This window comes from Manis javanica, chromosome 15 (assembly GCF_040802235.1).
Source record: "Manis javanica isolate MJ-LG chromosome 15, MJ_LKY, whole genome shotgun sequence".
NCBI classification, from domain to species: domain Eukaryota; kingdom Metazoa; phylum Chordata; class Mammalia; order Pholidota; family Manidae; genus Manis; species Manis javanica.
Window position 1 is genome coordinate 85,617,200 of NC_133170.1, and position 27,318 is coordinate 85,644,517.

The 27,318-nt window shown below is 47.3% G+C and overlaps 2 protein-coding genes across 6 annotated transcripts in view; one reads left to right on the forward strand and one right to left on the reverse strand.

Annotated features, from left to right (window-relative positions):
• The first annotated feature begins 1,626 nt into the window (after positions 1-1,626).
• Positions 1,627-13,694, forward strand: YDJC (YdjC chitooligosaccharide deacetylase homolog). 2 transcript variants are annotated; one of them, XM_073223576.1, is made up of 5 exons: positions 1,627-1,982; positions 2,096-2,255; positions 2,447-2,546; positions 2,646-2,823; positions 13,307-13,694. In XM_073223576.1, exons 1-5 carry the CDS (start codon positions 1,819-1,821, stop codon positions 13,509-13,511), a joined length of 807 nt encoding a protein of 268 aa, XP_073079677.1. In that variant the 5' UTR covers positions 1,627-1,818; the 3' UTR covers positions 13,512-13,694. The 2 variants fall into 2 exon arrangements, with proteins under 2 accessions (XP_073079677.1, XP_073079676.1); XM_073223575.1 differs by lacking the exon at positions 13,307-13,694 and adding an exon at positions 2,998-3,774 and having other exon boundaries at positions 1,653-1,982.
• An 853-nt stretch (positions 13,695-14,547) lies between these two features.
• The window catches only part of UBE2L3 (ubiquitin conjugating enzyme E2 L3), a 52,368-nt gene continuing 39,597 nt past the window's right edge, over positions 14,548-27,318 (reverse strand). For 3 of the 4 annotated variants that reach the window (XM_073223577.1, XM_036993261.2, XM_036993260.2), the window contains 2 exons: positions 22,197-22,383; positions 15,596-15,951 (listed from right to left, as the gene is read on the reverse strand). In XM_073223577.1, coding sequence (XP_073079678.1) covers positions 15,797-15,951; positions 22,197-22,383 — 342 coding nt within the window. In that variant the 3' untranslated portion in view covers positions 15,596-15,796. Of the gene's footprint in view, positions 15,387-15,595; positions 15,952-22,196; positions 22,384-27,318 lie in introns of those variants that run through there. The other variant, XM_073223578.1, reaches the window with a different exon arrangement.

A 27,318-nucleotide genomic window follows, 5' to 3' on the forward strand; every position in this document is an offset into this window, starting at 1 on the left:
CCTCCCCTGGTGGCACAAGCGCTTCCCCCGGCTCCTCTCTGGTCGCAGCGTTGTCCTGGGCCTCCTGCTCTCTGCTCCTTGCTGGGGTGCTCCCCTTGCCCACTGTGGACAACCCCAGGATCTGCCTTGAGCCCTCTCCCCCCTGTGGTCTCCCTGAGTGCAGTGGAGCGTGCCGGCTTCAGTTCCCAGCTCTGCTGTTTGCTGCTTCTGTGACTCATACACTCTGATCATCTGCTTTTCCTCTAAATGGATTGAGCATCTTTCCATATGGGAGTATAGAGATTAAATCAGATTTTCATACACCTGGCACCCCTTAAGAGCCCTGCATATCTTCAGCCCCTCTCCTTCCTTCCTTTCTCTGCCCAGTAAACCCCTCCTAATGCAGTCCGCTTCCCAGGACTCTTCTCGAAACAGCCTTCCCAAAAGGCCCCCTACCTCCAACAGATGCACTGCAAGCCTGCCCGTGTCCGAGACACTGCCGTATCATGTTGTTGTCGTCTACCAGGTGGTGCTCCTTGGGTAGAGGAACTGAGGCACTCTCCCCTGAGTTCTAATATTTCTAGAACCAATGGGTGCTCAATAAATGTCAATTTCCTCCTTCCCATCTGCAGACCCTCAGGGCCTCTGGGGAATCAGCTTCCCAGTGGAGAATGATGGCTAGATAAGGTCTAACTCAATAATCACAACAATACAACAATCCTTACGCCAAGAGCTCGGTGAAGGGCTCCGTGAAGCGTCCAGTCCTTCTACCACCCCACAGCACTCCATGAGGTGTGTATTACTATTTTCAAGCTGGCCTCTGCCCTCTCTGCTTCTGACCTATAGGGCAGCCAGGGCCTAGAGGACCAATGTAGGCCCTGATTCAGGCCCAGAGCTTAGGAAGCCAGTCCAAGCTCCACTATCCCTGGCAGGGTCACTTCAGGCAAGACACTACTCCTCTCTGAGCCTCAGTTTCCTCATCTGTAAAACAGGAATGACATTACAAATCTCATAGGCTGGATACAAATACCACACTTTTCGTTGGGAAAATCAAAACAGCCACATCACAATGAAGATTATGGCTGTAACCATGGTAACTATTTGTAGTCGTTGATAAAAGATGTCTGGACATAGAGAAAAGACATTCTGAATGTAAAAGTGTAACCTGGCACAGAGCTCAAGAGATGGAAACAGGAGTAAATGCTTTCTCAGATGAAGCCATTGGTATATATGTTTTCTTTCATTTTCTTATTGGTAAGAGCTTTTATTAAGAAAAAAAACTCTTAGAAAAATCAGCAAAAGACAAATAGGCAATTTTAAAAAGAAGAAATATAGTTAATAAAAACATGAAAAAGTCATAGTCACTATCAAAAAAATGAAACATTGCAAGAGTGGGATAAAATGGTGTGATTTCGCTCTTCTCAAAGCAACACAAAAACTTTGGGCTGGTAGAAAAGAGGAATTAGGTGTGTTTATTTGCTTAGAGAAAATACCGGAAGAACACTACCCAGGAAGTTTGCAGAAGTTTCTTTGGCAAGGATTGAGAGATTTTTTTTTTCTGTATTTTTCATATTAAATATAAGTTTTGCAGTCACTTGAGGCTTCTGCGTCTCAATAAATTGAGCCATGGTCTGGCTAGGGCGGCGCACACTGGGGGGCCGGGCAGCGGAGCGGGGCGGTCTTTGCAGGACCGCACGGAGACCGACAGGTGGCGAGGACAAAGGCGGAGAGCAGCCGCATCGGGGCGTACGCGTCGGGGCGGGGCCTCGGGCTGCGTCCGGGGCGGGGCCTCGACTGTCCGGTCCTCCCTCGGGTCGCGGGCATCTCGCGCAGGCGTCCATGGCTCGTCCGCGTGTGCGGCTGGTGGTCACTGCGGACGACTTTGGCTACTGCCCGCGGCGCGATGAGGGCATCGTGGAGGCCTTCCTGGCGGGGGCCGTGACCAGCGTGTCCCTGCTGGTCAACGGCGCGGCCGCAGAGAGCGCGGCGGAGCTGGCCCGCAGGTGAGCGGCAGCCCCAAGCGCAGGTGAGCGGCGGCCCCTGCAGGACCCAGGCGGGCTTGGGCGCCGCCGCCGCCCCGAGGCCGCTCGTGCTGCCTTTCGCGCTCTGTCCGCAGGCACCAAATCCCCACGGGCCTCCACGCCAACTTGTCCGAGGGCCGACCGGTGGGCCCGGCCCGCCACGGCCCCTCGTCTCTGCTCAGCCCCGAAGGCTTCTTCCTCGGCAAGATGGGATTCCGGGAGGCGGTGGCGGCCGGAGACGTGGCCTTGCCCCAGGTGCGGAGGTGCGGCTGCAGAAAGATGCTCGCGATGACCCCCAAGGCTCTGCCCGGAGGGTACCGTGAAGCCACTAAGGGCAGGATCAGGCGCTTGATGCTTCCCTAGTTCAAACACGGAGACACTTGGAGGGGGTCCTGCTCGGTAGCTGCTCCCGGACTTTAAAGGGGCCTATCGTCCTCTCCCTCCAGGTGCGGGAAGAGCTGGAGTCCCAGCTGAGCCGCTTCCGGGAATTACTGGGCAGGGACCCCACGCACGTGGACGGGCACCAGCATGTACACGTGCTCCCAGGTTGGGGAGCGGGGCTCCCAGGCGGGGCGGGGACAAGGGGGTGTGGCCGCAGGCTGGAGGCGGGGAACGTGCTCCTCCCTGACTCCACCCCGCCCTCAGGTGTATGCCAGGTGTTCGCAGAGGCGTTGCAGGCCTACAGGGTGCGCTTCACACGCCTGCCTATGGAGAGAGGGGTGGGCGGCTGCGTGTGGCTGGAGGCCCCTGCGCGCGCCTTTGCCAGCTCCGTGGAGCGCGACGCCCAGGCCGCCGTGGGCCTCTTCTCCCACCACGGACTACGGTGAGGCTCCCCCACTGCTTGCCCTCTGCCCAGCCCAGGTACCAATGGGTCAGCTGTGTCCATTTCTCAACGTCAGAGGGGGTCAAGCACGGACTGGCATCATCCCCACCCCCAGCATAGCTCTGCCCTTTGCAGTCCTGCTAGTCCCTGCCACTGATGCCCTGGCGTACACAGGTGGACGGATGCCTTCGTGGGCCTGAGCACCTGTGGCCGGCACATGTCAGCTCACCACGTGTCAGGGGCGCTAGCACGGGCCCTGGAAGGTATACCCACAGACTATGCCCTGACAGCCGAGCTGATGGCTCACCCCGGCTACCCCAGCGTGCCTCCCGATGGGGGCTGCGGAGAGGGCCCAGACGCCTTTTCCTGCTCTTGGGAACGGCTGCATGAGCTTCGGGTCCTCACCGCGCCCACACTGCGGGCCCGGCTTGCTCAGGACGGTGTGCAACTCTGCACCCTCCGAGAGCTAGACTACAAGAGACCCGGAGAGGGGATCCCTGGTGAAGCCCCTCCTGAGACCTTCGTGGAGCCCTCTCCACTGTGCCCCTGACGACCAAGTGTTAATGTCTGTCCCTTAGTGTGCAGAAAGGAGGCCATGGTCTTGCCCTGGGACAGCCTGGAACCAGACCCGGAGGGGGTTCTGTGACTTCCCTGGGCAGGCACTGTGCTCAGGTCCTCACGGCTCAGTGGCAGCCAGAGCTTTGGGAACCTCTGTTGGGTACAGGTGGACCAGCCTGTGACATCTGGGCCTAGGGCCAGCCAAGCATTTGGTGCCCTTCGTATTGCTATGTAGTCATCTTCCTTGAGGTGTAGTGAAGAAAGATGACTGTATTAATAAAATATAACATACGTGTATTATAAAGTTGGGTGATTTATAAACTGTGCCCAGAAAACCTTCACAGACACAAGGTACAAAAGCAACTCCTTTGGGGCCCAAACCAGGTCATTATTCCAGAAAAGCTATGTAAAATATGCCCCATAGTCTGGCTTTGTTCATGACTGTTTTCCTCCTTATTGTAGGGGAGGGTCACTGGAAGAATTTCTCACTGGGCCGCTTTAGGGAAAGTATATTGTGATCCCAATTTTTATTTAAAAGAAGTCACCTGTTCTAAGTAGGCAGTCCTTTGCCATCCTAGGGGACAGATCTAAGGAGGTCTTTCAAGCTTGTAGGAGCTCATTTAAACTTTTTGAGGAAGGACAGCCTTCTGTGGAAATGGGACTGCCCCAGGGCCTAGTGATGCTTGGACGTGCTCTGACTGCGGTTCCTGTGGCTTGCATCAAGCAGATACAAGAACAGATGGGGAACGGGGCAGGGAGTTCTCAGGGGCACAGTCCTGCCCTGCCCTGGAGTATTGGAGAAGCAGATGAACGATCCTTCTCATCTCATTTATCTCAGATAATAAATCCTACGTGCAGGCACCAGTGCCCCCATTTTACAGACCTAGAGGTGGGGGTGGCCAAGCAGGGCTTTGAAGCTACCTGTTGACATTTATTTGCCATGCCCTGTGAAGCTGTGGAATCCAGTGCCAAAGAGCTCTCCTGCCCTCAGGCACCATGGAGGCTCCACAGCTTCCCACAGGAGTGACCATGGGGTCTTGGTCTCCTTTGCTGCCTCCACCTGCCCCTACCTCCAGCCCCGTGACTGAGGCTTCAGCACCCCTTTTCTGGCTGCATCTCCCATCCTAATCTTACCTTGACCATGACTCTTCTAGCCATAAGCCTTTTCCTCCTGCCTTTCATCTGTGGCTGTGAACTGCAGTCATCCAGTCTGGGTCCTGTGACTGCCTGGCCCTCGCCTCCTCGCCTCAGCCCACTGGGGTCCAGCCACGCTCCTGGCAGGCTGCAGGCTGGGGCGGGTAGCAGCCGCCTCAAGGCACTGAGGCACCTCCCTTGGGGGGGTTCTGCTGTTTTTTTTTTTATTACTAAGGTCTTATTGATATACACTCTTAGGAAGGTTTCACATGAAAAACAATGTGGTTACTACATTCACCCATATTATCGAGTCCCCCCCACACCCCATTGTAGTCACTGTCCATCAGTGTAGTAAGATGCCACAGTCACTATTTGCCTGCTCTGCTACACTGTCTTCCCCATGACCCCCCACACCATGTGTGCCAATCATAACATCCCTCAATCCCCTTCTCTCTCCCTCTCCACACCCCCACACCCCTCCCCTTTCATAACTGCTAGTCCCTTCTTGGAGTCTGAGTCTGCTGCTATTTTGTTCCTTCAGTTTTGCTTCATTGTTATACTCCACAAATGAGGGAAATCATTTGGTATTTGTCTTTCTCTGCCTGACTTATTTCACTGAGCATAATACCCTTTACCTCCATCCATGTTGTTGCAAATGGTACGATTTCTTTCTTTCTTATGGCTGAGTAGTATTTCATTGTGTATATATATGTACCTCATCTTCTTTATCCATTCATCTGTTGATGGACACTTGGGCTGCTTCCATATCTTGGCTATTGTAAATAGTGCTGTGATAAACATAGGGGTGTGTATGTCTTTTTGAATCTGAGTTGTTTTCTTTGGGTCAATTTCTAGGAGTGGAATTCCTGGGTCAAATGCTATTTCTATTTTTAGTGTTTGGAGGAACCTCCACATTGCTTTCCACAATGGCTGAACTAGTTTACATTCCCACCAGCAGTGTAGGAGGGTTCCCCTTTCTCTGTATCCTCACCAGCATTTGTTGTTCCTAGTCTTTTCTATGTTGGCCATCCTAACTGGTGTGAGGTGATACCTCATTGTGGTTTTACTTTGCATTTCCCTGATGACTAGCGATGTGGAGCATCTTTTCATGTGCCTGTTGGCCATCTGAATTTCTTCATTGGAGAACAGTCTGTTCATATCCTTTGCCCATTTTGTAATAGGACTACTTGCTTTTTGGGTGTTGAGGCATGTGAGTTCTTTGTATATTTTGGAAGTTAACCCCTTGTCGGATGTCATTTACAAATATATTCTCTCATACTGTAGGATGCCTTTTTGTTCTGCTGATGGTGTCCTTCGCCATACAGAAGCTTTTTAGCTTGACGTAGTCCCATTTGTTCATTTTTTATTTTGTTTCCCTTGCCTGAGGAGATGTGCTCAGGAAAAAGTTGTTCATGTTTATATACAAGAGGTTTTTACCTATGTTTTCTTCTAAGAGTTTTATGGTTTCATGACTTACATTCAGGTCTTTTATCCATTTTAAGTTTACTTTTGTGTATGGAGTTAGACAATAATCCAGTTTCATTCTCTTGCATGTAGCTGTCCAGTTTTGCCAACACCAGCTGTTGAAGAGGCTGTCATTTCCCCACTGTATGTCCATGGCTCCTTTATTATATATTAATTGACCATATATGCTTGGGTTTATATCTGGGCTCTCTAGTCCATTCCACTGGTCTGTGGCTCTGTTCTTGTGCCAGTACCAAATTGTCTTGATTACAGTGACTTTGTAGTAGAGCCTGAAGTTGGGGAACATAATCCACCCCACTTTATTCTTCTTTCTCACGAGTGCTTTGGCTATTTGGGGTCTTCTGTGGTTCCATATGAATTTTAGAACTATTTGCTCTAATTCGTTGAAGAATGCTGTTGGTATTTTGATAGGGATTGTATTGCATCTGTAGATTGTTTTAGGCAGGATGGCCATTTCGACAATATTAATTCTTCCTATCCATGAGCATGGAATGTGTATCCATTTATTGGTATCTTCTTTAATTTCTCTCATGAGTGTCTTGTAGTTTTCAGAGTATAGGCTTTCACTTCCTTGATTAGGTTTATTCCTAGGTATTTTATTCTTTTTGGTGCAATTGTGAATGGAATTGTTTTCCTGATTTCTCTTTCTGCTAGTTCATCATTAGAGTAAAGAAATGCAACAGATTTCTGTATATTAATTTTGTATCCTGCAACTTTGCTGAATTCAGGTATTAGATCTAGTAGTTTTGAGTGGATTCTTTAGGGTTTTTTATGTACAATATCATGTCATCTGCAAAAAGGGACAGTTTGACTTCTTCCTTGCCAATCTGGATGCCTTTTATTTCTTTGTGTTGTCTGATTGCCGTGGCCAGGACCTTCAGAACTATATTGAATAAAAGTGGGGAGAGTGGACATCCTTGTCCTGTTCCCAATCTTAAAGGAAAAGCTTTCAGCTTCTCACTGTTAAGTATGATGTTGGCTCTGGGTTTGTCACATATAGCCCTTATTATGTTGAGGAACTTGCCCTTTATACCCATTTTGTTGAGAGTTTTTATCAATGGATGTTGAATTTTATCGAATGAGTTTTCAGCAGCTATGGAGATGATTATGTTGTTTTTGTCCTCTTTGTTGATGTGGTGGATGATGTTGATAGATCTTCAAATGTACCATCCTTGCATAGCTGGAATGAATCTTACTGGGATCATGATGGATGATCTTTTTGATGTATTTTTGAATTCGGCTTCCTAATATTTTGTTGAGTGTTTTTGCATCTATTTTCATCAGGAATATTGGTCTGTAATTTTCTTTTATTGTGGTGTCTTTGCCTGGTTTTGTTATTAGAGCGATGCTGTCCTTGTAGAAAGAGTTTGGGAGTATGCCCTCCTCTTCTACTTTTTGGAAAACTTTCAGAAGAGTGGGTATTAGGTGTTCACTAAATGTTTGATAAAATTCAGCAGTGAAACCATCTGGTCCAGGGGTTTTGTTCTTAGGTAGGATTTGGATTACCAATTCAATTTCCTTGCTGGTAATTGCTCTGTTCAGATTTTCTGTTTCTTCCTGGGTCAGCCTTGGAAGGTTGTATTTTTATAGAAAGTTGTCCATTTTTTCTAGGTTTTCCAGCTTGTTAGCATATAATTTTCCATAGTATTCTCATAATTCTTTGTATTTCTGTGGTATCTGTAGTGATTTTTCCTTTCTCATTTCTGATTCTGTTTATGAGTGTAGACTTTCTTTTTTTCTTGGTAATTCTGACTAGGGGTTTATCTATTTTGTTTATTTTCTCAAAGAACCAGCCCCTGCTTTCATTGATTCTAGTTTTCTTCTTCTTGATTTTATGTATTTATGTTCTAACCTTTATCATGGCCCATCCATCTACTGACTTTGGGCCTCATTTGTTCTTCTTTTTCTAGTTTCATTATTATGAGTTTAGACTGTTCATATGGGATTGTTCTTTCCTGAGGTAGGTCTGTATTGCAATATACTTCCCTCTTAGCATGGTCTTTGCTGCATCCCACAGATTTTGTGGTGTTGAATTACTGTCATTTGTCTCCATATATTGCTTGATCTGTTTTTATTTGATCATTGATCCATTGATTATTTAGGAGCATGTTTTAAGCCTCCATATGTTTGTGGGATTTTTCCTTTTCTTTGTGTAATTTATTTCAAGTTTCATACCTTTGTGGTCTGAGAAGCTGGTTGGTACAATTTCAGTCTTTTTTTATTTACGGGGGCTCTTTTTTGTGGCCTAGTATATGATCTATTCTTGAAAATGTTACGTGTGCACTTGAAAAGAATGTATATCCTGTTGCTTTTGGATGGAGTGTTCTGTAGATGTCCATTAGGTCCATCTGTTCTAATACATTGTTTAGTGCCTCTGTCTCCTTACTTTTTTTTTTTTTCCTCTGTCTCCTTACTTATTTTCTGTCTGGTTCATCTGTCCTTTGGAGTGAGTGGTGTGTTGAAGTCTCCTAAAATGAATACATCGCATTCTATTTCCCCCTTTAATTCTCTTAGTATTTGTTTCACATATGTAGGTGCTCCTGTGTTGGGTGCACAGATATTTATAATAGTTATATCCTCTTATTGGACTGACCCCTTTATCATTATGTAAGTCCTTCTTTATCTCGTTACTTTCTTTGTTTTGAAGTCTATTTTGTCTCATATAAGTACAGCAACTCCTGCTTTTTTCTCCCTATTAGTTGCAAGAAATATCATTTTCCATCCCTTTACTTTCAGTCTGTGTATGTCTTTGGGAAGGGAGTCTCTTGTAGGCAGCATATAGATGGGTCTTGTTTTTTTATCCATTCAGTGACTCATATCTTTTGATTGGTGCATTCAGACCATTTACATTTACGGTGATTATCAATAGGTATGTACTTATTGCCATTGCAGGCTTTAGATTTGTGGTTACCAAAGGTTCAAAGGTAATTCTCTTACTATCTAATAGTCTTAATTTAACTCACTTAATATGCTATTACAAATACAATCTAAAGGTTCTTTTATTTCTCCTCCTTTTTCTTCCTCCTCCATTCTTTATATATTAGGTGTCATATTCTGTACTCTTTGTCTCCCTTGAAGGACTTTGGGGTTAGTTGATTGGACTTTGCATCTGCTTAGTAATTAATTGTTCTACTTTCTCTACTGTGGTTTTATTTCCCCTAGTGACAGCTATTTAGCCTTGGGAACACTTCCATCTATAGCAGTTCTAGTCCCTCCAAGATACACTGTAGAGACAGTTTGTGGGAGGTAAATTCTCTTAGCTTTTGCTTATCTGGGAACTGTTTAATCCCTCCTTCAAATTTAAATGAAAATCTTACCGAGCAGAGTATTCTTGGTTCAAGAGTCTTCTGCTTCATGGCATTAAATATATCATGCCACTGAAGGATGGTCACTGGGATATGCTGTGGGCAAAAGGGGTGGATTTAATACCTTTAGAGACAGGGAAAATTATGACAGGGGTTACTCTAGATTGCTAAAGAGGGATTTTGGGTTAAAAACTCAGAATGGTCGTTTACAGTGCTGCAGATTACATAAATGGGAGCTTTGGAAGTAATTTTGTGTCTGCTGGTAAACAGACCAGTTTTAGGACTGGTAACCCAACAGGCACTTACCAGAATGGTTATGATAGCACTCAGCAATATGGAAGTAATGTTCCAAATACGCACAATGGTGTGAACCAACAGGCATATGCCTATCGTGCTACTGCAGCTGCGCCTATGATTGGTCATCCAATCAATGCCAACAGGATATTCTCAATAAGACTTTAGAGGTATACATAAATGTCTGTTTTTCGTAATTGCTCTTTATATTGTGTATTACCAGATAAGATAGTTAAGAAATATGGGAAATGCAGAAACGACTACAGTGCAGCAGTAATTATGGTGCACTTTTTTGCTATTTAAGTTGGATATTTCTCTACATTCCTGAAACAATTTTTAGGTTTTTTTTGTACTAGAAAATGCAGGCAATGTTTTCACAAAAGTAAATGTACAGTGATTTGAAATACAATAAATGAAGGCTTTGCATGGCCTTCTGATAAAAATATTTGAAGAATGAAAAAAAAATATATATATATATATATCATGCCACCCACTTCTGGCCTGTATGGTTTTGGCTGAGAAATCTGATGAGAGCCTCATGGGTTTTCCTTAGTCTGTGATCTTTTTTCTCTCTCTGGCTGCTTTTAATAGTCTGTCCTCATCCTTGATCTTTGCCATTTTAATTATTATGTCTTGGTGTTGTCTTTCTTGGGTCCCTTTTGTTGGAGATCTGTGGATCTCCATGGCCTGAGAGGCTATCTCCTTCCCCAGACTGGGGAAGTTTTCAGCAATTACCTCCTCAGATACTCTCTATCCCTTTTTCTCTCTTCTTCTTCTGGTATCCCTATAATACAAATACTGTTCCAGTTGGATTGATCACACAGTTCTCTCAATATTCTTTAATTCCGAGAGGTCCTTTTTTCTCTCTGTGCCTCAGCTTCTTTGTATTCCTCTTCTCTAAATTCTATTTCACTTAGCGTCTTCTCCACCATATCTAATCTGCTTTTAAAACCCTCCATTTTATTCCACAATGATTGGGTATCCATCCTAAATTCATTCCTGAGTTCTTGAATATTTTTCTGTACCTCCATGAGGATGTTTATATTTTCATTTTGAAATCTTTCAGGAAGATTGATGAGTTCAGTTTCATTTCACCCTTTTTCTGGTGTTTGTGGGATTTTCGTTTAAACTAGGTTCCTTTGCTGTTTCATATTTGTATGTGTCGCCCTCTAGTGCCCAGAAGCTTTACTCTCTGGAACTGCTTAGCCCCTGGAGCGATGTTGGGTTCGCAAGTGAGCAGTGCTGGTGCCTGGGGGAAGAAAGAGCTATTTCCTGCTTTCTGGCTGCAATTCCTGTCTCCACTGCCAGAACCAGTGGGCCAAAACACAGGTGTAAGCCTCTATGCTTTGCAATTGAAGCTGCGGTAGGCAGGGCTTCCCTCTGGCTGGCCTGATGCCAGGGCAGGGGTTGGTGGTTTGTGAGCCAGGTGCGGGCTGGCTGCGTATCACGGTGGGGGGCTTTGGAGCTGCATAGCCACCAGTGGGATGGAGCGCCTGAAGTTTCTGAAAGTTCTCAACCTGCTGGGCTGAGTGAGCCCAGACAATTTTGTCTACCTTTCTCCTGAGCAGTAAGCTCCGTGCAATCCTTGCCCCTTTAGCAGCCCTCTTGCTGTTAGGAAGTCTCTCAGACTGCCCACCTTTCTTTTGTCCCAGAGCAGCCAGATATGGATCCCTGTTTTCCACAAGTGGCTGCAATCTCAGTCTCTCCAGGTATTCCACCTGTCTTAGCTTTCCAAACCCACCAATCACCGGAGCACCATGCAATGTAGGTTTGTGCTCCCAGAGCAGATCTTCAGGGCTAGGTATTCAGCAGTCCCAGGCCTCTACCCCCTCCCCACTCTGTTTCTCTTCCTCCCGCTGGTGAGTTGGGGTGAGGGGAGGGCTTGGGTCCCGCCGGCTGACAGCTTTGGTATGTTACCCTGTTCCATGAGGTGTCTTCTTTTCTCTAGGGGTATGCAGTCTGGCGCAGCCTTCTTTCCTGCTGCTCTTTTAGGATTAATTGTATTAATCATATTTTCATACTATATGTGGTTTTGGGAGGCCTCTTATCTCACCTCTCATGCCTCCATCTTTAATCTGAATCTCAAGTTGGGTTCTGCTGTTTTGAGAGGAAGTGGCAGCTGGCTGTGTCCCTGAGGCTCAGGCATGAGGTGTGGGCAGACAGCAGAGGACTGGGGGTCTGCACGGATGCTAGCTGCAGCTGAGTGGCTACTGTCTCCCAGGGAGGGAGAGAGGGATCAGGGCCCAGACCAGCCCTGGGGATGATCAGCAGACCAAGGCCCACCTTGTATGTGGAGGGTAGATGGTAAGAAGGCAGAAGGCCACAGGCAGCACAGGGCCCAATGTGAGGCTGGTCGCTGGTGCCCACTGAAGAGATGCAGGGAGTTCTTACACTATACCTGTTGTATTCTGGCTTAGGCAAGGGGTCTGCTGCTATCCACCCATTGGTCACATACAGAGGGGGTGCTCTGTGCCAGGCCAGGGCTGGGTGCTAGGACACAGCCCAGCCTGCAAGGTCAGTCGGACACATACAAATAGTAGGTGGATACAGGCTGCAATGGCAGAGCAAACTGTGGGGCCAAAGGGGATTCCTAACCCAGCCAGGACAGTTAGGGACTGCTCTCCAGAGGAAGTGACTTTCTCTGTGGGCCTCAGGTGTGGCCTCTGCATACTGGGTAGACCTCTCCACTCTGATCCTCTGAGGCCCAAATGACACTTCATTTACCAAGTTCCACCTTCAGCTCTGCTCCTTCCTGGGTTGATGTCATTCCCCTGGCTGCATGAGGGAAGTAGGGCGAGGGGGCAGGAAGAACTAAGACCAGCTCTGGCTTTGCCTTCAATGGTCAGGTGGCTGCCTGTACACTGGGGCAGAGGTGCTGCCAAATGAAGAAAGTGAGAGCAGGGCTGAGGGGCTGCCAACCTGTGGACTTGGCCATGAGGATGTCCTGGGCCCTTGCCAGAGGAGCCTCAGGGGGCTGGACTGTGACAGAACCAAGCTGCAGTGGGCACAGGAGTGAGGAAGGCAAGGAAACGGTGGCTCCAGAGGCCAGAAGGATGAGGTCTGCAGCCTCTGGCTTTGGAGGGGGGAACCACTGTCTGGGCTCAAAGGGCCCCACATGGTAGAATGCAACAGGCTCTTTAGCCAGACTAAAAATAGGGACAATGGTGCCTGTGGGGTCTTGAGATTCCATAAAGGATAAGGTGCTAGGCCACAGCAGAACAGTCTACTGGTGATCACAGGAAAGGACCAGCTCCTTTCTTCTTGGTTAAAATGGAAGCCCAGAAGGGTTCCCTCCTGGACACCTGCAGACATGGCTGACAGGGCCAGCTTGGTCTCAGCTGTTGTCAACTTCCAGGCAGGGCACCCGGCTGACTGAAACCAAGTGTCCGGCCCCCGCTGGTCCTCATACTGAGTCAGCACTACAGCTGCCTTCGTGTGGACTTGGAGGCAGCTTTCTAGCTGAACCATTCAAGGAAATGGCCAAGCCCCGCCCTCATTAGTTCCACGACCTTGATCAAGACAGCACCCTTTCAGGGCCAGTCTGCTCCTCTGCCAAGTGTGGCTGTCACTTGCTTGGGGCGGACAGGTGGATTAAAGTGATGCGAATACAGAAGCTGCTGTCCCCTCCAGGCCCCTCCCCAGACATGCAAGGGTCCCTCTACATGCCCCTATGGACTGATCTCTCCAGCCTTTTCTGCTCCCCTCAGGGAAGGCTGGGACACGTCTTTGCGCCTCTTCTGGAGAGCTGGGCATGGGGAAGAGGAGCACGCAGAAGCTACCGGAGACCAGAGGCCCAAGGGCCTGGGTCCTAGCCGCCCTCCCCCGCTCCCAGGAGCCCAGGCCCGACCCCACCCACCCCTGATAAGGAAGAAACCCACACGACCAGACAGCGTTGGAGAGCATTTTTATTAAGGGCAGCAGAACAGGATCGCAGCATCTTGGAAAGCCTATTTGCCGCCATGAAGGGAGGGTGAGGAGGAAGGAGGCCCCGTCACACCTGGAGAAACCTGATGGGGGCGAGTTCCTGAGTGGGCTGCTGGACAGCTCTCCCTCTTCCCCTTCCCCCAGGGCCCAGCTGTGGTCGTGGAAAGCCAGCCCAGGGCCTTGGCGAACACCAGGAAGAACTCGGCTGCTGCTCAGCCAGATGGAGCAAGCTGCCCGGGCCTGGGGGGGGGGCCACCCGCTGTCTTGCTCTCTGAAGGCAACCACAGGGTGCAGTGCCAGGGCCGAGAGTCCCTGAAGGGCTGCCGGCTTTGACAAAGGTGTCCTGTGGTGAGCAGGGTAGTGAGGGGGTGACAGGAGGGCAGAGCTACACTGGTAGAAATTCAAAGCAATGGGACAGTGTCCAAGAATGGCAATATTTCTGGATTCAGAGAAGCAGCAAGAACAAATAGTAGCTTATCTGGATAGCTTCTGACACAATTTGGCATTTTATTACAAATCTGCATGTGAGTGAAATAAAGTCCCACATCACCTCTCTGCTAAGGAAGAGACAGTGGGGAAACACCAGGCCAGCACTCTGTCACCCCGGGCACACAGAGTCCCCAGAGCCTGGCCTTGCGTACTAGGGCTACAGAAGCGCAGTTCACGGACACACCGCGGGACCACACGCTTGGACCGCTAACTGCCGCGGTGCTGCCTAACCCACCCACCACTCCTGTACAGGTACAACCAAGCTGTCTTACAGGTCCGTAAGCCTTGGAAAGGTCTCGAGTTAGAGAGCTAAAATGAAAACAGAAAGAGTATCTTTAAGTTGTCATCTCCACAGGATCTAGTCCCCCATGAGAACCAAGAGAAGCTGCCAGCGGCAGATGCAGTTGGTGACACATGGCGTTTGGACCATTGGCTGCTTCTGGGTGTCAGTGACACGTACTCTACTATTCCAGGGACAGTCCCACCTGCTTTGAAAAGACATTAACATTCAAATCCTTACAAGTTCATCTGATGATAAATTCTAAGGTCAATTTTTATTACTACAAAAAAAGGCAGTCAAAACAATATAAAACACATGTAAAGGATATCACTGAGTGAGCTTCATGTGGAGCTTGACTCTGCAAAGGCTGTGAGTCCAGAGGGAGGGAGGCCGACTTGTTCCTGGGCTGGCTGGCTGCTCCGAAGGAAGGGGCGGGCCAGCAAGGCACCACGACCCCAGGCCGGTGCTGGCTACTGCTGAGTCCTGCCAATTCCAACCCCTCAAAGGGTCAAACTGTGCGGGGGGCAGGCTGTGGTGGGGCCGCTGCACCCAGGAGCTGAAGCGAGCTCCGCGGCACGATCGGATGGAGCTCAGAGACAGGTGAGCGTAGAAATTCAAATGGACATTCTGGCGTTAGCGTGGTCTGCAATGGCCAGCACATCTTCTAACACGGCTGCAGGGAGGAGGGCCAACCTTTGGCCTCTGGAGCCTCTCTGGAAAGAAATTCCTCACACAGGTGCATAGGGTCCTCTGGCTGGCATGCCCTCCCCGGGGCGCGGGGGCACAGACCTGACACTGCAGGGTTTCCCCAAGCGGGCCGGGCCAGGCTGGAGTTCATCACAAACAAGTCAGGGTTTGCCCGCTTAACACTGCGGTAACACTGGCCAGATTTACTTAAGAGCTGGGCCTCCCTTTCCACAGCTTTTTTTGGCAGGGGAGGGTGAAGGATATATGGTTTGTTTTTAAAACTTTTTTAAAGGATGTTATAAATTGGGGTCAGGAGAATTTGAACCGACTCCCATGACGGGCAGTGCGACACGGGAGCAGAGAAACCACCAGAAACGCCAGAACGGTCTCTTCTCCATTGCCCGGGTCTGGAAGTGAAGGAGTGGAAAGTAAACAAAGTGGGCAAGGGGGAGCTGCCAGGCAGGGGAGGCAAGGGAACCACAACTTTTTTTTTTTTTTTTTACTTTAAGGGCTAAATGTAAATTTGGAGGTTTTGGATAAAATTTGGACAAGAAAAGAAACACCATTCTTTTAAAGTAGATTGAAGCAGTGATTTTTAAAACAAAGAAAGCAGAACTAGAACATCTTAAATTTTTAATCCTTTCTTTACAGGTTACCTAGACCACTTTTGATTAAGAAAACTGTAGAAAGTTAGTAACTGCCACAAGCAAACGCCAGGCGGCACATGTCAATTTTCCACAGAGTCCTGCTTTGCGGGGGTCTGAACGCACTGCTTGGGGCCTCTGCTCACACTGGCTGGAATTGATTGCGGCAGATTTTAGTCCACAGGTCGCTTTTCCCCATATTTCTTTGTAAACTCTTCAGCATTCTTACAGAATTTTTTACGGTCCTTAGAGTATTCTTCAGCTAGGTCAGCCCGAAGTGGGTGCTCGGGCTGGGGGTCGTTCACCAGTGCTATGAGGGACTGGATTACTGCCAAGAAAAGGACAACCCATCGCAGGTTAGAACAGAGAGGGCACGGCAAGAAACGCGGCCAACCACAAATGACTCATATCTTTCTGCTTTTGAGACAAAGCAGCCTCCCATTGCAGAAGTTTAACCGCCAGCACTCAACCCATCTTCCCTCTGTAATTAGGAAGCACCAAAGAGCTGACACTATAGGGGCGACTGTTCCTCCCCCTCAAGGAACCTTCCTGAACAGACACCCTGGAGATGCCCAGCCCCAGTCACCCCCATCCATCTCCCGAGCTCTGGAGATCTCAGGCCTAGTATGACACCCCTCCTGCAACCCCACACTCGTGCAGATGAGGGCTCTCCAGGGGAGGGAATGGGTGAGTGTCCCTGCACCATGCTCAATACAGGGCAGTTTCAAAAAAAGGCACACTGACTGGGCATGAGAATGGAGGGTGCACACAGGCCTGCACCACGTAATGCACAATGAGCCCACCCCAGAAGACCCCTAGGAGTTTCTGAACAGCTGAGAACGGTTCACTTGACCACCCCATCTAACTGCTGAGAAGTTGATAACCTTTGTCAATTCCAGAGACACAAACCACACTGACGGCTTCAGGTGGGTTCCACAATGCTCCCCTGAAGTTCATTAAATCTTAAATGTGCTGGAAGGCTAGTCCTGTGATGGAATGACAAGGCAATGGGGGGCGTGGAAGGGAGGTCAAGGGGGAGCATAAAAGGTCCAGGAGCCCCAGGTGTCCTCAGAAGTGGGGTACATGCAGCTGCTGAGCCTTCCCATACACACACTTCCCCTCACCCCTGGCCCCCATCAGCACCCACACCCCAAGAATGTTGCGTTCCTTCCCATGGCCACATTCCTAGCAAAAAGGCATTTTTCCTCTGGAATCCCGATGCCACCGACTCCTTTACTGGGGGCCATGGTTTCTGACCCAGCATTACAAAGCATGGATTAAAATGCTAATTCTGGTGAAGTCAGGCACAAAGACAAACGGTCAACAGTACCACGCTGAGGGAGGGGGTACTCCTGGCCAGGAGTCCAAAGATCTCCTGCCCCACCTCTAAGTGTTAATGCTACTGGGCAGGATGGGGCCGATCAGGGTTCCTGTGACCATGGCAGGCACAGGTGAGGCAGCAGGGTACAGGCAAAGAGGGGTGCCACATGCTGGGCTGAAAGACCTGGAAGACTGCAGGCCAGGGCAGTTTTCTGATTCACCCTCCATACCATCCGCGAGACAGCATTACCACCACCCTTTACACACCTGTGGTATCTCTACGAGGAAACAGGCATTTTTTTGTCTCTTTGTTAAGATACTTTATTCTTGCCTAACTGAGCAGAAATGATGATAAAGCTCTTTTGTTTGTTTCTATTTCCCCAACTTGAACCATTGGTATTTTCACTATTTGCCCTACATCAACATATAGCCTAAATAAGTATTATGTATTTCTCTAAATCACCTCACTTTTTAATATAAACAGTTAAAAAAAGATATTGTTCAGTTGACCCTTGAATAATGAGTTTGTTCCACTTACACATGGATTTTTTGGAGTTTTTTCAATATATGGGACTTTTTTTTGAGATGGGACAATTTGAAAAAACATTTTCTGTAGCTTTATTGTAAGGATACAGTATACAGTACATGTAATACAAAAAATATATGTTGATCGACTGGTCACAATAGTAGGCTATTTAGTAGTTACTTTTTTGGAGACAAAAATGTGGATCCTTCCCTTGTCTAGCTTGGATTAATACTTAGTCTATAGGCACACACCTGATCATCTACATTAGCCCTCTTACAGCACTAAATTATGTTTTCTACCTTTATCTTGCATCTACCTACCACTTTAGCATTTTATTAAAAACTAGTAATAATAATAATAAGGGAGAAATGTGGGATTCACATATAAATCAAGTATAAAAATCAAACAAATAATCATATCTGACTTGATTGTTTATAGTTCATGATGCGTGATCAAAACTGAAAGTTTCTGTGATGAATGCCCTTGTACTGTTCACCATGTAAGAACTTATTCACTATGTAAGAACTTGTTCACCATGTAAGAACTTGTTCATTATGCTTCAGAAGATTGGAGACTGTTGAGAATTAGGCTTGGGGTTGATTAATGATTGTGCATTGAGTCCCCTATACAGAATTTTATTGTTGTTAACAACTATTTTATCAGTAAATATGAGAGATGCCCTCTCAAAAAAAAAAATGTGGATCTTTGCACAGGGGGGTCAGCACCTCTAATTCCTGCATTGTTCAAGGGTTAATTGTAAATTGTAAATGTTAGTAACTCAAATGGAAAATCACTTTTCAATCGCCATAGACAGAAGGCGCGCATCATCAAACATCAAATAAGCGCCTAAGACTCCCTTGGGTCTAGCCAGAGGGGGTGGCCACACTGGGATAAAACTCTCGTGCAAAGGGCACCTTTTTCAGCTTCTCTGAAACACTGCTCCCTGGCCATTCTGTTTTAGGACACTCCAAGAAGCTCTGCCCCATGCCCAGGTGTGGGCCTGTCCCATTTTCCTTTGTCGTTCTTGACTTCAAACTGGAAACCTGAACCACATTTAACTTACAGCATTAAAGGTGGCTTCCGATCTTTTACCCATCATTGTATACAAATGGTTCTGTAACACAACTACTGCTTCATTCGCATTTCAGGAACCTCATCGGGGCTCTCAGCTGGCTGGGTGCTTTGTGGGGGACCCTGATGAGTCTTCAAATTTTCCTGCTCACCCTCTGTTATGGGTACCTGGGCTCTCTGCTTCTATGATCATCTTAATACCTAATATATAGTATAAAACCGTTCATAGTTATTAAGACTTGTTTTTCAAAAGATACTAGCAAGCCTGCTATTTAATTATTTTCTCAGAACTTAGTTTGACTTATTTGATTAAGTCTAAATATTTCCAGCTTATTTAGTAGTTCTGATGAGCACTTCTTTCTCTGCACCTCTGGGTGCATGTCTGACTCCTCAGCTAAGAATGAACTTCAGCCAAGCTGAGCCAGTCTGGTAGCATGAACACTGACAGTGAAGACTACTTTTCACACTGCAACTGTGCTCTCAGCCACCCTTCTTCACACACAGGGCAGCACACTCATTACAGTCTACAAATGGTCCAGCCCTCGTTTCCTGGTTTCTTCCTTGATCCAAATGCTCCTCAGAAGCACTTTTTCCCCTCCAAAATGTAGGGGCTTAAAAACATTACCGAATTTTACATCCTATTCTCACTGTGTATGATCACAGAATAAAGGCTACAAAATCTCCTCATTGTATTCTTACAGTTTCTTTGTCTTGGAGAATGTAAACAGTATCTGTAAACTTCCCCCTTTCCACAGAGATCCAAGGATCTCTCGTCTCACATGTGAACGACATCTCCCCTCCAGCCGTGAAGGTGTGCGATGAAGTAGCCTTCCAGAGAATGCGCTTTAAAATGTAAGTCAATTCATCTTAACCTGTTCACTTCTTGGTCCTATTTCTAGATTTTATCTACTTGATTTGCTGTAAGAAAATAGTATATGGGGGGACTGAAACATTCCATTTATAAACTGTTTTCCTCTCCATATATTTTCGTTGCTATGTTGTTCGGTATATAGAGAACCAGTATTATGCCGGCTTTGTTGCTATTTTCTATAGCAAACCACAGTCAACCACCAAACTAAGCCCTTGCTCTGCTGCAAGATAACCTACCACAGCCAGACACACTGTGGAACCAAACTTTGTCCTCACATTCTTTCCTTTGGTATTATTGCCAACTCCTGCCAGCTTTCTATTTGATATAGTTTGCCTTATTTCCTGACTTTTCTCATGCTATTTTTGCTCAAGTTTTAATGCTTCTTTACTTTCTAAATAAAAATTAATATAATTCAAAGGGACTGGGGAGGATGGGAGGGAAGGGAGGGATAAGGGTGGGGAAAAAGAAAGGGGGCATTACGATTAGCATGTATAATGTCGGGGGTGGGGGGCATGGGGAGGGCTGTGCAATCCAAAGAAGACAAGTAGTGATTCTACAACATCTTACTATGCTGATGGACAGTGACTGTAATGGGGTTTGTTGGGGGGACTTGGTGAAGGGGGGACTCTAGTAAACATAATGTTCTTCATGTAATTGTAGATTAATGATAACAAAAAAAATTAATATAATTCACATACCAAAAAATAAACATTTAGAAGTATACAATTCAATCAGTTTTAGTATATTCACAAATTGTGTGACATTACTACTACTTAACTCCAAAACATTTTCATCATCATCATTTTCAAGCCCAAAAGAACACCCAGTCTCATTAGTAGTCACTTCCTATTCCCTCTCCCCCCAGACCCTGAAAGACACTTATCTACTTTCTGTCTCTATAGATTTACCTATTCTGGACATTCCATATACAGGTGATTCTCACTGTTTGCAGTAGTCATGTACTATAAAGTTGCCATGAATGTGCTGAATTATATATATAGATATTGAACCATGAGTGGTCTCAGGAACAACAAGCTATAGAACTACCTGGCTCAGTCCAGCTAACCTGCAGAATGAGAAATGATAAACTGTTGTTGTTACTTTAAGCCACTAAAGTCTTGAGGTGATTTGTAAAACAATAATAGGTATATCAATGATACTTTAAAAAACCAGCAATAGGTAATAGAAACATGGGCCGGTGACATCAAGTTCTAGGGACATTTCTGATGTACAGATGAGGTCAAGGCCACACAGGGAAGAAGTTACAGAATGATTTTCTAGAAGGAAACCCTAACTGCCCCAAATCACAATCTGCCTGCCATTGCACAAAGAACAGCACCCTGCACCAAAAACAAACAAGTCAGCAAGTACAAAAAGAATAAAAAGCCTTTTTTAGGTTATCCAACTCTTGGGATAAAGTATCAGCTCACTTTTGCTTTGCACCTAGCCCTGAGGCTTTCTGTCCTGCAAGCCTCTTCAGCCCTTGTTTCCCAGCCCAGTTCTCAGGTATGGGGAGGAGAATGTGTAATTCTTTGCGGCCCAGCAGTCTGAGGCCTGGGATTTACCTCAGCAAAGGCTCTGGGATCTACATGAGGGGCTGAGGAGGCATTCTTGAACAAATACAGCGACAGGTTTTTAGCTAGGAAAATAGCTAGGAATTTACATAGAAAAAGATAAGTCACTTAAGAACAACTGTGCCAGGCTTTTATAAACCTCAGCTCATACATGACAAAATGCCAAGTCCACTGGAGACCTTTCTACTCTGACTGGACGTTCAGCACCCACTCTTCTGTACTCCTCCAGGGAGTCCGAGGGCCGCCTTCCACAGTGACTGCTTCAGATGAGTGAGGCTCAAAACACTCATGTGAAAGGCTCTCAACTCCATTTTTGAGAGGCTCAACTGAAAAATGACCACATCAAAGCCATCTGCAGCCTCGCAATTCCAGCCTCATCCACTGTCTTAATCTAAAGACTGTACAGTGGTTTGGGTAGTCATTCACAAGAAAGCCACCAGAAATATGAGATTAGATCTTCAAAAGAAAGTGCTGGAAGTAAGAAATAAAGACACAGTTCATTAACAAAATCTGGTTACTTCCAGGGGACAACCACAATACTGAAGCAAGTACTTTTCCCAGAAAAAAACAAGCATGTGTATGTTTACACTGACTCACTGGAATTGTGGACACAAACAGCCACATCCAGTTGCAGAGTTCCAGGACTGCTAAAGCCAACGCCGTACTTTCATCTCGGCACGCAGCCCTGCATCTGACCGTGCTGTCCTCACCACTCACTCTGGGCCACTGGCATTCTGCTGCCCAGACAGTTTTGGCTTTCGGCCCTCTTTAAGCCTGGAAGGCCCTTTCCAGGCCCCCATCCTCCTCCAAGTCTGAGTTCACCTGCTGACTGCTGTGTGAGGCCACCTTAAACACCACTTCCTCCTTCCCCACTCAAGGCAGCTCTACAGCCTTTCATGAAAACTTCCAGGGGCAGTGCCCACCCCCATCACAGTCAGCAAATGCTGGGCCAGTCTGTCTATGTGATGCCCTCTCTGGGCCGTAAGCACAGGCAGGCCTCCCCAAATACCTGTGCAGGCCCACAGTTTAACAAGCGTCCTGCCCACAAGGACGGGCGGGCCCTCGGCAGCGCTTCCGCGTGCACTGGAGCTGGTCAGGTCGGCTCTGCTAGACTCTGGGCAGTGCGGCATCAGCAGGGCCCACGGAGCCCCTGCGCCACAGCACCGGCCCGAACTGCACCACCCAAGGAAGACACAAGGAACATGCCCTACCTTGGTCGGTTTTGGTTGCAGGCTTCCAGTTTTCAGCACTAATGACTGGCAGACAGACCTGCCCCTTTTCATCGATGTTTGGGTGATAGATCTTTGTTTTGAATGTGATCTTCGGTGGTTTGAATGGGTACTCTGCTGGGAAGTTGATTTCGATTCTGAAGGCCCCCTTATCATATGGAGGGTTGTCCTGGAGGGAAAGGGAAGAGATTAAAATGAATGTAACAACAGTTCACAAACCTGTAACTGAGACAGGAATACTCTGTTTGAAAACAATTTATTTCAAGGTATTCTATCAACTGAAGCCTATCACCTTCAGGCAACCAAAAAATCAGTTTTAGAACAAATGTTTGCTAAGCTGCAGAAAGGTCTGAAACTGATGTCCCGGCCTCCTTATATACATGTATTTTAATAGACTATATTTTTTTTTAGTAGTTTTAGGTTTAGAGCCAAACTGGAAAGAAAGTACAGGGTCTCCATGTCTCCCCCACACAGCCGTCCCGACTGTGAGCGCCGCACACCACAGTGGCGTGTTGGTGATAATCGATGAGCCAACTGCGACACATCCTATCAGCCATGGTACATACTGTACATTAGGATTCACTCTCAGCGTTGTGCATTCTATAGGTTTTGAATGGTATCATACATTGTAGCTGAAGCATACGGTCTGCAGTCTTTTCAGACTTTCACTTAGAAATATGCATTTAAGACTTCTCCATGTCTTCTCATGGCTCCTTTCTTTTTAGAGCTGATAGTATTCCATTGCCTAGATTTACCACTGCCTTTTTTTTTTTTAATTATCACTCATATACACTCTTACAAAGGTTTCTCATGAAAAACAATGTGGTTACTACATTCACCCATATTATCAAGTCCCCCCCACACCCCATTGCAGTCACTGTCCATCAGCATAGTAAGATGCCACAGAGTCACTACTTGTCTTCTCCACAAGGGCTCATTTTATCCATTGATTTACTGAAGGACTTCCTGGTCACTTCCAAGTTTTGGCAATTATGAAGAAAGCTGCTATACACATCTGTATGCAGGTTTTTGTGTGAATATGTTTTCAACTCCTTTGGGTAATACCAAGCAGCAGGATTCCTGGAGCACAGGTTAAAAGCATATTTAGTTTAGTAAAAAAAAAATCACCAAACTGTCTTCCAAAGTAGCTACCATTGTATATGCCCATCAGCCATGAAAATTTCTCGCCAAGACATCCTCCCCAGCATTTGGTGCCGTCAGTGCTTCTGGCATTTTGCCATTCTAATAGGTGTGTGGTGGTTATCTTCTTTTAATTTATAATTCCCTGATGACACACGATGCTGACTATCTTTTCATATGCTTATTTGCCATCTATGTATCTATCTTCCTGTTAAGGTGTCTGGATTTTTGCCCATTTTTAAATCAGATTCTTTTTCTTATTATTGAGTTTTAAGAACTCAGTAAGGTATTTTTGATAACTACCCTTTATCTGGTAATGTCTTTTGCAAATATCTCTTATCTTTTTTTAAGATACAAAGAGTCACACCAGGGGCAATTAACAACCTAACCCAGGCCACACTGAGAGAGACAGCCAGGACTCCAAGTCCTTGGTCTCCTCAGGGTAAAGCCAACCCCTGCTAGGTGGCTGGACCCTGGGGGGCTGAGCTCACCCCTACACTGGCAGACAGGCAGGGAGGGCCAGAACCATGCCCCATACTCTTGTCCCTAAGACCACTCACATATCTAACCCTCAGCGCCTGGACACCCTGACGACGCACAGAGCTTCTGAAAATGCCCCATGAAAAGAGCCCCAGCCTCTCCCTTACTGCCTCCCCCACTGCAGAAGTGAGCAAACCCTTCATCCCCAGTACTCTGGCCTCGTGGGTCTCACCTTTGCATGCCGTATCACACCCAACCCAAAGAAGGCCAAGCTTTGCAGCGTGCCCGGGAATGCTCTTGGCTGCCCCCACACCACAGCCCTTCCTCCTCAAGCCCCGAGCCTACCTGGCTCCCTCCAACATAGAGTTCCTCTGTTGGGGAGCAAGGTTGGCACACACACCAGGTCTCCACACTCTCCCACCCGGAAAGGGAGGCATGGTGCAGGGGTTGTCAAGGATGGGGAAAGTCGGGAAGGCTGAGGGCCGAGAGGGAACTTCCAGGAAGAGAGGACTAGGATGGCAGGGACCTGGAAGGGACAGCATGGAATGCGGCAGGAGGCTGGGAGCAGGCGGCGCAGGGCCCGCCTGAGGAAAGGCTGGGGCCACGTGCAGGGCTCGGAACTACCCACCCTGGTAACTAGACACGCTGCCAGAAGAGTAAGCTGTGGGGAACCTTGTCCAGAAGGTTGACACTCAGTCCGGAAGAGGGCAGAGATGGTAGCAGACAGTCCCAGCTGAGTGTACACGTGTGAGGGGACAGAACCTGCACGCCTGGGAAAGGCAGGGTCAAGACAAGATTGGGAAATAATTTTCACCCCAACAAAAACTTCCCTAATCCCTTCTTGAGGGAACACAGAATTCTCTACAACACTGCAGAAGTTAACGTTAAAGGACCTCCCAGGCCTGGTCCTGTCTGTCTGCCCTGAGCTACTTACTCGCCACCCAAAAGGGTACCTCACTACTACCCAAAAGCGAATTGGGGGCTCAGATAATACTGCTTTGGGTATTTAAGGAGAGACTTTTTTTTCCTAAGTAAAAATCACAGTCATTTACATTGTTTGAATAAAGAACTTTCCTGAATGACTTCTGGCCGGTGAGACCTGCCCGGTTTGTCCACTCATCGCCCAGGAGAGATGGGCCACCCAAGTGCCCCAGTGTGTGCCAGGCTCCGCGCAAGGGGCCGGGGTCAGGAGGAGCCGGTCCCGGTTAGCAGCCTAGCCTCAGCTCTACCTCTCCCCCAAGCATTTGTGAAATGGGGTAACAGCCTGCACTCTTGAAAGGGCAAGCTCCCAGATTCTATTTCAGCCAATTGGGGCCCGGATCCTACCTCAGCCAATCGGGACCTGGATCCTATTTCACCCAATCAGAGCTTCGTCTCTCTCCTCTCCAGTCAGCAAGGAGCTCACCCACCACCCTTAGACCCTGCGAATTGACCAGAGCCAAGACCTATCACCCCACCAACTACCCCTAGATCCAGCCAATCAGCCAGAGCCATGACCATCACCCCACCAACTGCCCTAGAACCCCATAAAACCTTTGTGGTATTGAAACGCGCTCTCTTTCTCTGGCATCTTGCCACTGCGTTGGTGTAGATGAGAGATTGAGCTCGAGCTAGCTCGAATAAAGGCTCTTTGCTTTTGCATCGGTGTTGGCTCCCTGGTGGTCTTCTGGGATTCACGACTCTGGGCACAACACTGATGAGACAGGAGCTGTCAAGTCCAGTGTGTCTGGCACAGGGGGCGAAAAGCTCAAGAGAAGCAGCTCGCTTGCCACAGGAGGCAGGACAGGCCGAGCTTCTTACCTCCCAGGGCACTTGGCCAAGCTCGTCCTAACTTCTCTGAGCCTCTGTCCTCGTCTGGGGCTCTGCGGATCCCAGAGTGACCCGAATGTGCACAAATCACACACTGCCCATCAGTCCCAGTGATTTTTGTTGAAGGAGGTGCAAAACTTGAAAATAGGATATACCTTCTGGCCTAAAGCCCCATGTGTGAATTTTTGACATTTCAGATTAAACTTTTTCTGTGGGAAGGCAGCTCAGAAACTGTAAGGGACCTCTATGAGAAAATGTTTTTGCTGTAGAAAAACATGATATGACCTGTCAGAAATTTGCCTCAAATTCAAGATCAAGCTGTAACCTCATTCCATTATCAAGCTAACCAAAAAGTTCAGCATTTTCACCTTTACACATGACCCTGAGCAATGTTTTTCTGTTATTCTGCCTTTATTTGGATGCCTTGCGTTCCCCCTTCAGCTGACATTGCTGCCTCAGGGAACCCTTAGAGATGTAAAATTACTTTACTCTGATGATTTTACATGTCCTAAATTAGTGCACAGACTTTAAATTTCCCTTATCTCTCTTCTGAAAGTGCTGTAGGTGACTGGCCAAACATGTAATTCAAAAAACCCAATTCAATCCATGTCTAAATTCCAAGACACTTTTTTTTTCATATCTCTTTAGTCTTTCTTTTCCTAAAAAAATTGTAATATAGTTGATGTATCTTAGTTTCAGGTGAACAACAGCGATTCGACGATTCTATACATTACTACATCTCACCACAGGGAAATACAGACACTCAACATGCAAAGATTCTACTGTGGTATTCATCCCTACGCTGTACTGTCGTCCCTGTGACCAAGGCATTTTTCAATCCGTTTTCTCTTAAATAACTGGCTTTATACTGTTTATTACTTATTTTATAAACAGTATGGTTAAGAAAGAAAAAATAATTTTGGCACCACTTTTGCACTAGAAGTCTACATTTTCCTGCATCTGCTTTTAATCAATATGTGCATGCACATAAACAGGATCTGACCAATGTTCACCAAAACCTATTGTATGCGAGGTGCTTTCCTGCCTTCTCCCCAGTTCCCTCTCCGACAGCAGCCCCAGGCAGATGCTGTCCTCACCGGTGTTTGGAAATGTGGCAAGTGAGGTGGGGAACTGAGTGATCAGCCTGAGACCCCTGAACCTGGGCTGGCCTCTTCTGCATGGGCAGGCAGCCGCTGGGCCTGCCCCTGCCACCTCTGGGGGCCGGGGGTGAGGGGAACTGCTGCTCACACGCTACCGCGAGGAACAGCCTTCTTTTGTCTCTGTCCAGGCAGCAGCTAAGGAGGGGCAGCGGGCTACTCTGTTAGCTTGCAAGTAGTGGGAAATCTCAGACCTTCACAGTTCTTGACACAAACCTCCCAAGGCACAGAGCCATTTGGTGGCAACTAAGATCAACGGAAGCTCTTTCAGGTGTGGCCCCAAACCACTTGGGGCCTTTTATCCATGTGTCCTACTTTTAACCCTGTGGCCATTATCTAATCTTTCCCATGGGACCCTCCAAGAATCCCAAGACCCCAAAGTACCCCATGTCTTCCATTCTTCAAGTAAAGAGTCCTTCAACCATTCCACAGAAGTCACAGTTTTGTGTCACCGCTGAGACCACTTTCCCTGAGGCAGTCAGGGCACACAAGCTCTCTGGCAGCCACGGAGGAAGGCA